This window comes from Gobio gobio, assembly GCF_949357685.1.
Source record: "Gobio gobio genome assembly, chromosome: 15".
Classification (NCBI taxonomy): domain Eukaryota; kingdom Metazoa; phylum Chordata; class Actinopteri; order Cypriniformes; family Gobionidae; genus Gobio; species Gobio gobio.
Window position 1 is genome coordinate 18,575,932 of NC_137108.1, and position 11,619 is coordinate 18,587,550.

The window sequence follows — 11,619 nt, forward strand, 5'->3', positions numbered from 1 at the left end:
GAACAGGTTTTGCCTTTTTCTCCTGATCTCTCTTAAAGACATGTATCCCTCATTAAAGCCGAGCGCATATATCTGAAATTAAACTTTAGATGTAGTTTGTTAGCAGATGTTAAAACAGGGTTGTCTGACTGACCTTCTGGTTGCCCTCTGTGTGAGTGAACGTGTGAAATCACATGTATTGATCAGCCTAATGCAAGAGGAAGAGCCGGCGGCAAGGTGATCAATGCGCTCTTAATTAACCCCTGTGAGTAAGTGAGTGTGTGCGTCTGTATGCTGGGGTTTGGGAAGGGTGCTGAACTTCAGTCAGGGGTGTATAAATACACCCATCCCAGCTGAAACTTGTGACATTCATGCACACCATCTTGCTTACAGACTGATCTACATGACAGGCTAGCACACATAAACACACATAGCTAAGCTGACAGTTGATACTAACACACACTCCATGTGATAACAGAACACGCTTTCAAGCAAAGCGTACCTAAAATGACTTCAACATTCCGGATCTGAAGGATTTCATGGAGGGAGTTTCAAAGCAGTGAGTATATTGTGTGAGTCTGTGTGTGTGCTAATGCTAAATCTTTGTACGTTTATGCATATGGAAATGTTGTACATGTGTTACATCAACAACCTGAATGACTTAGCACATTTTATTCTTTAGAACTTCTTCATTTACCTTGTGTGTGTATTGGTCAGGTAAATTATATATATAAATTGGTAACACTATATTTCAGTGTCCTTGTTACGCATAATATGTACTTAGTATAGTGATAACAGAAAATTATAGTTACATGCAACTAACCCTAAACCAAACCCTAACCCTATAAGTACATGTTGTTTAGTAGTACTGTATAATTACACTGTAACAAGGATACCTTAAAATAAAGTGTAACCTATAGAAAAAGGGCCTGTTCCCCCCTTTTTTTTGTCTGGGGGCGCGATAGCATCAGAATCATCTGCACAGCTGGTTTGGGATGCTTCCGAATGCCCTTCCTAAAATTATTATATAAATTAACATATTAAATAAGTAAAAAGTGCTAGATCAGGGGTAGGGTTTAAAGAGATCATTAGCTCAGTATAAAAAAAAAGAATATGCATATTTTCTAACTTAATTGCGGTTTCAAAGCTTCTCTGTTCTCTTTCAGACGCTGTAGAAGTTGCTGGTGAGGTTCTGATAAGTCAGGGACTGTGTGATATGTTTGATATTCGGTTGCTTTCCTTATATCACGTCAACTAAATATCAGACATATTCCTACAGACTCTGGCACAAATCTTCACATTCGTGGCCTCTCTTCATTCATCATCTTGGTTCATCAAATTTTTTGTTTTTATTACTTGGTTGTTTCTTGAGTGTGATTTCTAGTTTTTGAACTATAAAATATTACCTTATATAGTGTTGAGAAAGTTATGCAATAACTAATTTAGTGAAAACGACACCGTTTTTCATGTCTTTCTTTGCTTTCATTTCTTTGTACACTGATTGTAAAACTTCCTGTTCTGCTCATTATCTGTGTTAAAATTTCTTTCTTTTTAATATATTTTTTGTTATTTTGTTATGTTTAAAAAATGTAGTACATCTTATAAAGTTCATAACTGCATGTCATTCGCAACTGTATACCTGAGCAATTAAGCCAAAATGTAAAAATAAAGGTTCCAATGAGGGTTCAGCGATGCCATAAAATAATTATCTTGGGTTCACCAAACAACCTTTCAGTGAACATTTTTTTAAAAGAACCATTTTTTGTGAAGAACAATTTAATAGTCTAAAGAGCCCTTTTCCACAACAAAGAACCTCTTGTGGAATTAACAGAAAGGTTCCATGAATGTTAAATATTCTTCATAGAACCTGTAGCCAAGAACATTTATTTAAGTGTATTGTGCCCAAAGTTCCAAACCTGTACGAGTTTCTTTCTTTCGCAGACAACAAAACAAGAGATTTTGAAGAATGTTGGTAACCAGACAGTTGACATTGACATTTTCCCCCATATTTAAAAGTCAATGTCAATGTGGCCCATCAACTGTTTGGTTACCAACATTCTTCTGTTGTGTTCAGCGAAATAAAGAAATTTATACAGGTTTGGAACAACTTGAGGGTGAGTAAATGACAGAATTTACATTTTTTGGGTCAACAATCCCTTTAATACTATTAAACTCTTTCTAACAACATACTCTAACTAAATGGCTAACCACATTTTAATAAATTGCATTTTATAGCACATTTATGCCAGTTTAAACTCACATATTAAACAGTTGTTGGTGTTCTCATATGCACAAATCAACCTACATTTAAGATATAATTGTTTAATACAAAATTTCAGGGCATTTTTTTAATTCAGGGCTATACAACTTGGACCAAGTAATCAAAATGGAGGAGGGGGGGGGGGGGTTGAGTTCTGTAACTTTTAGCATATCTGTCTAAGTATTATCAGTGTTTTTATAGATTTAATCTTTAACTTGTAATAAAAAAAATTTCCACACTGGCTGTCCATTGAATAATATTGGACTCATTTAACAATACTACATCATTGCCATCGACAATCTAACAGGAGCATTGATAAAAGTTCATAATACCTGACTCTTAAAGGTCCCATGGCATGGATTGTTTTTATTATTTTATGTTTCCTGAGGTGTACTTATATTGTTAGTATGTTTTTTTACATAAAAAAATGTCATAATTTAGAAATAAAAAGCATTTTTTCTATGCTGATATTAGCCCTCTGGCTTGAATGCTCCGTTTCAAGGGCGTGTCTGATGTGAGACTTCAGTGAAAACGCCCACCGTTGTGATTGGCTGACATCTTTGCATTTGAAATGAGTATTAGATTATGTGGCGGAGGGGGCGTGGTTTAGCGAGGTCTGCAATCGCTGCCAGAGAGAGAGACATGTGGACCAGAGAGACCTTAGAGCTGGAGAAAGATAGCTGCGAAAGTTTTATTGTACAGAGTTGTTGAGAGCGCCGTGAGCGCGAGTTTATTTTGTTTGTGTCTGAGAGTTCTGAATAAACACGAGTCCCAGTTACGCGACCCTGTCTTCTTCCTCCTTATTCTACGAACTTTGTAACATGTGGAACCCCTCTCGAATACATTTACAATGTTTTTTTACCATCACAGCCGTCATGAATGAATCGTCAAAGTGTTGATTATAGCATTGAAAAGCTGCAGTGACGAGCATTGAGTAGACAGACAGTCTGTTGATCGCATGAATGCAGTGATCTCGTCATTGCAACGCGTTTTCTCACACAAAATGAGTTTCGTGCAGCATAACAGCGTCATTCATTATAACGGCAGTTTGGGCAAGTGTGCAGATACACTCGCGACGTGTGATTGACAGCTCCGAACATTATAAAGAGAGTGTTCTTGGATCGCTAATCTAGCGTCTAATCAAAATTTAAATAACAGATTTGTTTCAAGCTACTAAGAGAAACGATGTGAAGTTGATCGTTTTAGTCACTGGCTTGATTCACTGATGCATTACGCTTAGGGCATCAAGACGGCCAGCGGCGGGACTGACAGTATTAAACGATTTAGAAAGAAAGTCTGTGTGAACTTGAATGATTAGCTACACATCAGAAATCACTGATCACAGATCAGGCATTAATGAACACTGTTACTCACTGTTTGTGGCGGTGCTGTCGAATCCATATTGTAAAAGTCTGTTTGTAAAGCCTGTGCTGACGTTGCGACTGATAAACGGAATCCATTTTCTCCAAATTCTCTGGGCGGGCAAAGCAGAGGAAGGGGAGGTAACCGTTCCCCGTATGACGACATACAGGGAAGATTCCAGATTGGCTCGTCTGAGAATAATTTTCTCAAAGGCAGAGCAGGAGAACCAGAACTCTGTTTACACCTATCAACATTTCTAGCCACTTGGGGACCATATATAGGCTAGGGGAACTCATATTAATGTAAAAAAAAAACGTATAAAATGAAAATTTCATGCCATGGGACCTTTAAACACCTATGATGCTTAAAGGTGCAATATGTAGGATTTTTGCAGTAAAATATCCAAAAACCACTAGGCAAGTGTTATATATTTTGTTCAGTTGAGTACTTAAATATCCCAAATGTTTCCAACTGTTTGTAAATCGTGAGAAAATTTTAACCAAGGAACCGGGATGTGTGAGGGAGTCGCCTTTTTACTGCCGTAGAAACCATGGCAACAGACGTATACAACGGTGTAACATCTAGCGGCAAACATTATGGACCATGGCAAGCAGACTTTGGAACAAAATGAGAAATCAAAAGAGGACCAGTATCGACGTGCCGTTTTCGAGATGGCGAGAGCTTTGCAACAAACTTCGACTTGACAGAGATGCCGTTCTTGCATGTGCTTTATTAGACAGGTGAGCAAATGTATGTAGCTCAACACGATGAAATATTAGAATATCATCAGTATGATGTTCTAACATGTATGTAGCTTACTGCTAGTCTCATACAGCCAACAAACTTTCAACACACTCAAATGCAGTTTAGATAATCCAAGTGAAACAGCATTGCGTTTCCTCACAATTTTAATTGGTAAAATAAACTGACCAGTATGAGTGGTAATTCAGCACTTGCGGGTATTTCGGTAGAATGAAATGTCCTAATTTCTTTATATCCTCGTGTGAGATATCACATGTGTGGCGCTGATATCTGTCTCTTATTAGTAATCGCGCCCTGCTGCATACCACAGTCATGTTAAAAAAAAACACCCATTTCCCCATAGACATTATTAGATTCATCGTTATGACGACAAGTTCCACGATTCCACGTTCATTTACTGCATCATCAATCTACGCCTTTGTTATTGTTTTCAAGAGGTTAGCAACCCCTAGCGGCGAAAACATACATATTGTAGCTTTAATTGCTACTGTCTTTGTTTAAGTTTTCTTTGGTTCTTAGTACATTTGTATATAGATGTGGGTCTCTCTCTGTGTGTGTGTGTGTGTGTGTGTGTGTGTGTGTGTGTGTGTGTGTGTGTGTGTGTGTGTGTGTGTGTGTGTGTGTGTGTGTGTGTGTGTGTGTGTGTGTGTGTGTGTGTGTGTGTGTGTGTGTGTGTGTGTGTGTGTGTGTGTGAGTGTGTGTGTGTGTGTGTTTGTGTGTACAACTATCTTTGTGGCGACCGGTTTGAGTTTTAGACCATCTGAGTGAGGACAAAGAGAGTAAAGTAAGGACATTTTGGCCAGTCCTAACTTTCTAAGACCCTTTTAAAGGCCTGTTTGAGGGTCAAGACTTGGTTTTCGGGATAAGGTTATAGGTTAAGGGTAAGGGTTCAGGTTAGGCACTTAGTTGAGATGGGTAAGGTTAGGGTAAGGACTAATAAGGAGCTAGAGACTGCATTGTGTCAATGAATGTCCTCACAAAGATAGATGTACAAGAATGTGTGTGTGTGTGTGTGTGTGTGGATGTAGCAATGCTTGATTTTAACCTTTAACTCGTGACTCAGTAAGCAAAGTCTCATAACTACGCCAGAGTTGATGTGCTCAAATTACGTCAGCTATACGTATTAAACAGGAAACTGCATGCATGCTATTTCAGTCTAAATAGTGATTTACATTCACAGAGAAAGTGCCTCAAGCAACTGAAACTTGGTCTTTTTTTATTAGAAAGTATTACAGAATAGTGTGATTGGTAAAGATGAATTAATCTTTTAACATCTTTGCCAGTTTTACTGCGACTAGATACTGATGTGCAAATGGAACAAACAACATATTTTAGCATTTTTAGCATCAGATATATATGTAGCCTATAAGCAGTGTTGGGTATAGTTACTTTGGAAAGTAGTTAGTTAGGTTACAACGTTACCATCAATTAAAAGTAATCAGTTATGATACAGCGTTACCTATTCATAAAAGTAACGCGTTAGAGTACTCATGCGTTACCAAAAATTAAAAGCCGTTTGCAGCGGCTCACACATGACAGACACAGCCCCCGGCCCCTTTAAATGCACCTAGAAGTCGTGACTCCCGACAATGAATAACGTCAGTCATCCGACTAAATTAACACTGCAGGATAACAATAACAGGAAAGACAGTCAGCAAATGCCTACAAAAGACAGATGAAATTTAATATGAATAATTGATCCATGTCGGTATACACAGCCTAATATTTTTCACTTAGGCTATAATTAAAAAAAATAGCCTACAAAATCAAGATAGCCTATTTACTTTTTATTTATTAAATCCATCCAGGAAATTAGTTAATGAAACATGGATTAAAATTAAGATACAATTAATACAAAACGAAATTCGTTTTAAAGAAAGGCTTTGTGCTTTCTTTTTGAGGTCTCTGTGAAAGTTTTAAAGTCTTTAGTGCCGCGGCGCTTTCAGGGTGGTCGCGTCCGTAATGGAGAAGAACTGTCACGTAACATTGTTTTTTCCTCATAAATGACAAAATACTTTAAAAAAAAAATACAAAACCATAATTATTATTTTTTTTAAAGGATGGATTTATAGCGTTTTGGGGAAAAATGGATGGATGACCTTCTATTGCCTTTGTTAATTCTCATTTTTTTGAGTTTGTCACGTAAAGTTACCTCCTTCGCCTAAAAATATTTTAGTAAAGCTTGGTAAGAAATGAGCAAAAACAAAAAACAGACGAAAAAACAATTTTACCTCAACTATAACATCAGGCAGGCGGCAGGCCAGATGTCATCCGGGAGAGACTGTCTTTTAAATCCAGTGTTTTTGCATCTCCTCGACTACATAACCGGCCACAAGTTTGTGAACCTCACTGATGGGGACTGTTTTAGCAGAGTTAAAACTCAAACGCTGTTGCTTTGGAGCTGGTGCACCACCGTCGTCCTCCTCAGCAGGCTTTTCACCAACGCAGAGTGGGCATTTTACCGTTATGTTCTTTTCTTTTTCGTTGACAAATTGAAAATAATGTGCGTACTTCCATAAACCAAACGCTGTCCTCTCTGCCATCTTGCCGGGAGTTCGAAAAAAAAAAAAAACCCCACACACACACAGGGTCAGGCGCAGGGCACAGACGTAGGCTATCACAGCCATTGACTTTACGATCACAGAGCTTCGGCTCCGCTGATACATCCGCAGGTGGCACAGTAGACCTAGGCCTACTGTCTGACAAAAAGCAGGCTGCAGTCGGGATTTTCCTTTCCTTAAAATAACGGATTACTTTTTTTAAAAAATAACGAAGTTACTGATTACTTACGCACGAAACTAACGCGTTAAGTTACACATTTCAGGAAAAAAGTAATTAGAGTACTCTAACGCGTTACTTTGTAACGCGTTACCCACAACACTGCCTATAAGAGCAGAAAAAAACACTATTAAATATGTAAAAAATGTAATAAATATAATAAATCACTGCATTACACAAACAGTTAGAATGTCAGAACATTTCATTTAGGTTCATTCTAGTAAATACAATATGTGTAAAAGTTTATGAGTTACAAATGTTGCTGAAATATCTATTATGCAATGTTTTCAAAATTTTTGGGAATATGAAACTATATATAAAGTCTATTAAGCCCTGAATATGCGAGTGTATGAAAATGCAGGTGAACACAGAAAGGGACTAGGTTGTTAGAAAAGTATCTCTGCAAATATTTGTTATTATTTAATACACACAAAGCTTAATTTAGCATGTTCTAATTCGCTGCTCACTTATGAGTATCGCTTGAAGGGCCAAAATAAGATAAATTATCTATTCATGCCATAGGCATTTTCAGTTACACATTAAATAACACACATATTAGTGTAATTACATTACATACATGATTAAATGTAGAATAAATATTGATTTTAACTACCCATCATGCAATATTTGACAAGCTCTTTGTCAAGCACAATTTTACCTGACAACTTGATACTTGTTTGACCAATTAAAAAGGCTTTACTCTTATACCCTTTATCGTCGCAACCTCTAATGTTATCTGTGCATGAAAACACACAATTAATGTGCATTGTCTCTTGAAGCATATAACTGAATTCCTTTCTATTTAAAGAAATAACCGTGTATGAAGACATCGTGCTTCATGCACATGTATGCGTGTGTGTTTCTGTGAAGAAGGAGGGTCACAGAAGTATAAATATCAGAGATCATAGAGCATCATCACAATAAAACTCAAGAGAGTCTTAAGGAAACCAGAGAAGAAAACGACATCACACGATTAAAACAAGATTCATAGGGAAAGGTAAGACCTTTATTTCCGCTTATCAAGTCTTACATTTCTTTTTACATGTCTGAATATGTCTAAAATTGTGGATCCATTTGATAGTGATAAAAAATAGTAATTAATGACTACAGTAACAATAATAGTTTAACTGTAAAATAATAATACACCTGTAAGATTAAAATTGACTGTTCAATAAAATGTTATCAGTCCACAATAAAATGTAACTGTAGATGTAATGTAAATTTGATCAATATATTTCGAGAGAGATTAAAAAGAACCACTCAGTTATGGATGTAATATTGTTTTTCATCATCATACATGAATGAGCAGAAGTATTGTGATGCTCAGAACAGTTAGATTTACAGTTTATGGATGTAAAATAAACCACTCTTAGAATAAAGTGTTCTATATAGAATCTTCAAGGGTTCTTTTAGGCACTTCATAGAAGCTTTTAGAGGTTTCCATCAATTCGTTAATTTTGCTTTAATGCATTTTTCAATTTAATTACATTTAATGAACCAAGCAGCTTGTAAACATACTTTATCACTAGAAAAAAATCTAAAAAGCTGTTAATCATGAAAGTATTATGCAACCATTTAAGACATTTCTCCTTATTTACAACCTTTTTGACATAAAGTGTTGAGTCATGAACCCTAGGGTTCTATATAGAACCCCACTGAACTTTTTTCTAAGAGTGTACAAATGTATTGTTCACATCAATTATTAGTAATCCACACTTAGTAATACTAATAATAATTATTACAGATGGGTTCAAATGTCCCCACTGGTCATTTACTGCTGATCGTAGCCTTTCTGCTGAGCGCATTCGCTCCAACTCTCTCTGTGAACCGAGGTGGAGAGTGCACGTTCAACACTAAAGGTACTGTTCATTAGTGAGTTTGTGTTTAATGTACCACACGTGGTGCTAATGTGTAAATACATAAATCATCTTTGTGTTATTTTTAGGCACCTGTGAATATCAAGGGCAGGTCTTCGGCATTGGTGAGAGTTGGATTACTAAAGACTGCTACCAGTGTGTGTGCATGGAGCCCTTTGGAGTGGGCTGCTGCGATTAGTAAGTACTGCTCTATTTCTTAATCTATACCATATAATGTTAACAAAATCTGGAAAATGTACTGTGAAAAATTACAGCTGTGGTTGCCAGAACTTTACTGTAAAAATATGGTAGCAACAACTTAGGTTTTATGGATGGAAATTAAATCTATGCAGTGAAAATAAATAATTAACTTTAAACCAACCTACTGAAGTACTAAAATCTGTTTTAGAATACACTGACAACCACCAAAAACACAGGTGGTAATGAAAAAAGCCACATGATGAATATCAAAGTTCATCACAAGTGACTTTTCTGTAAGCTGAGGTACATATTAATATATTGAAGGTGCAAACAGTTTCAGCACAAATACAAAACACCATCATGGTAACACACTTAACATTTAAATAATGCAATAAACATTCATTTAATTTAACATTAAACCCTATTGTACATAACTGATATTAAAAAATATGTGAAATGTCACACAGGAATTGTGGGAATGTCAATCTTTCAATTTGTAAATTATAAGATGGCTTGTTTTATATTTCCAAAACTGTATTTTACTCTAAAATTACATGTCCTGTTTGATTTTCACTGTATATCAGGAAACTTACTGTTAACAGTTTCTTATCATATTATTTTTTATCTTTTACCGTTAAAAGCTGGTGTTCTTTCTCACCCTGACAGCAACTCCCAACCAGTTGATTATCCTGACTGGTGTGAGGTCATCAGAAAGCCAGACTCCTGCACCAGTGTGACTGTGATGAGAGCCAATCACAAACTCCCTTGTCTTTATGGGAAGTGGGGCAGGATGAGACCTGAAAGTGAAACATGGAAGTCTGACAATGAATTAATGTTTTAGAAAGAATTTTAAATAGCACTAATTCAAGTTCGCAATAACTGTTCATTTTATTTTTGGGGGAATTGAAAAGGATGTGCTATTACACGATTGTTTCCATTCTGTATCTGCATCAACATATAATTCAGGTTTAATGTTCAAATGAAACAATAATGTTACAATAGCTTCATCTGTTAAAATTCGACATGAAACGGAAGTTGTGATAATCGTTTCTTCTCTATTGTGAGTGTGACGTATAATCAAATGAAACGGCTACTCGAGCAAGAAAAAATGTAGGCTTGATTTTGTCCATCGGGAATTGGTTGGATGGTTGTGGTCTGCTATTGGTCGAACTCATGTGAGTAGCAGATTGTCCCGCCCTCGTGCCAGTAAACACGCCATCAGAGAAGAGATGTCGCTGCAAGAGGGAGGGGGAGTTATTTTGATTCAATGTGAACCGATAAATAATTTATAATAAACACTGCAATATTCCATAAAAAACAAATGTCAATTTTATGTGATTTTAGATAAGGATGTGATGCACAGGCTTTAGTTAGTGATATAATTCTCAGCCACTTTAAAACTGAAAAGGTTTGCTTACCAATGAAACATGCCACTTTAGAAAATTGCATATAATGACACTAATGTAATTATCATAAAATATTAAACATATATTGATATTCTCAATAATAATATTGGGAACACAAGTTTTTTGTTTGTCTTTTTAATGTGTGATATTTACACATATTGACAGAGGCACTGAGTACATATGGATCTATAATTGCACTAATTCTAGATAAATATTACTGTGTGACTCCATAATTGCCGATGCTCAAATACTAACTAAACAACTGTAGATTTCATATTTTACATTTGTAATGTTTTTCTTTTCATTTTTCATGTGGTTTGCAATTTTTTAAAATCTTGTTACTAAACGTGAGGTATGTCTAAATACAGGGAGTGCAGAATTATTAGGCACGTTGATTTTCTGATCATATTTTTTTTCCAGGCACATTTGACCAATTCCAAACCACAGTAATCCTAATAACTACTATTGATTTAGTATTTAATAATGTATAAGTGATATATAATTGTTCATGAAGGCTGGAAATGAAAATCACCTTATATTCAGGTGTGCAGAATTATTAGGCATGTTTTCTTTTACAGATAAATTGAGCCAAAAAAGAGATTTAACTCAGACTGAAAAGTCAAAAAGTATTAAATGCCCATGAGAAGGATGCAATACTAATGCAATACTAGACATTGCAGTTAGACGAGCATTTCACTGTCCAATGGTCATGCCTTAACTGCAATGTCTAGTATCGCATTAGTATTGCATACTTCTCATGGGCATTTAATACTTTTTGACTTTTCAGTCTGAGTTAAATCTCTTTTTTGGCTCAATTTATCTGTAAAAGAAAACATGCCTAATAATTCTGCACACCTGAATATAAGGTGTTTTTCATTTCCAGCCTTCATGAACAATTATATATCACTTATACATTATTAAATACTAAATTAATAGTAGTTATTAGGATTACTGTGGTTTGGAATTGGTCAAATGTGCCTGGAAAAAAAATATGATCAGAAAATCAACGTGCCTA

General features: G+C 35.9%; 1 protein-coding gene across 1 annotated transcript; it reads left to right on the forward strand.

Moving 5' to 3' along the window:
* The first annotated feature begins 8,058 nt into the window (after positions 1–8,058).
* Positions 8,059–10,720, forward strand: LOC307138880 (prostate-associated microseminoprotein-like). Its single transcript, XM_079837556.1, has 4 exons — positions 8,059–8,138; positions 8,886–9,000; positions 9,087–9,195; positions 9,865–10,720. Exons 2-4 carry the CDS (start codon positions 8,886–8,888, stop codon positions 10,037–10,039), a joined length of 399 nt encoding a protein of 132 aa, XP_079693682.1. The 5' UTR covers positions 8,059–8,138; the 3' UTR covers positions 10,040–10,720.
* The last annotated feature ends 899 nt before the right edge of the window (positions 10,721–11,619 follow it).

Excerpts from the sequence above, each read along its gene's own strand:
- LOC307138880 (XM_079837556.1), top strand. The coding sequence starts at position 8,886 with ATGGGTTCAAATGTCCCCACTGGTCATTTACTGCTGATCGTAGCCTTT. Across the intron at positions 9,001-9,086 it reads GTGCACGTTCAACACTAAAG|GCACCTGTGAATATCAAGGG; the intron begins GTACTGTTCATT and ends TGTTATTTTTAG. Across the intron at positions 9,196-9,864 it reads GGAGTGGGCTGCTGCGATTA|CAACTCCCAACCAGTTGATT; the intron begins GTAAGTACTGCT and ends TCACCCTGACAG.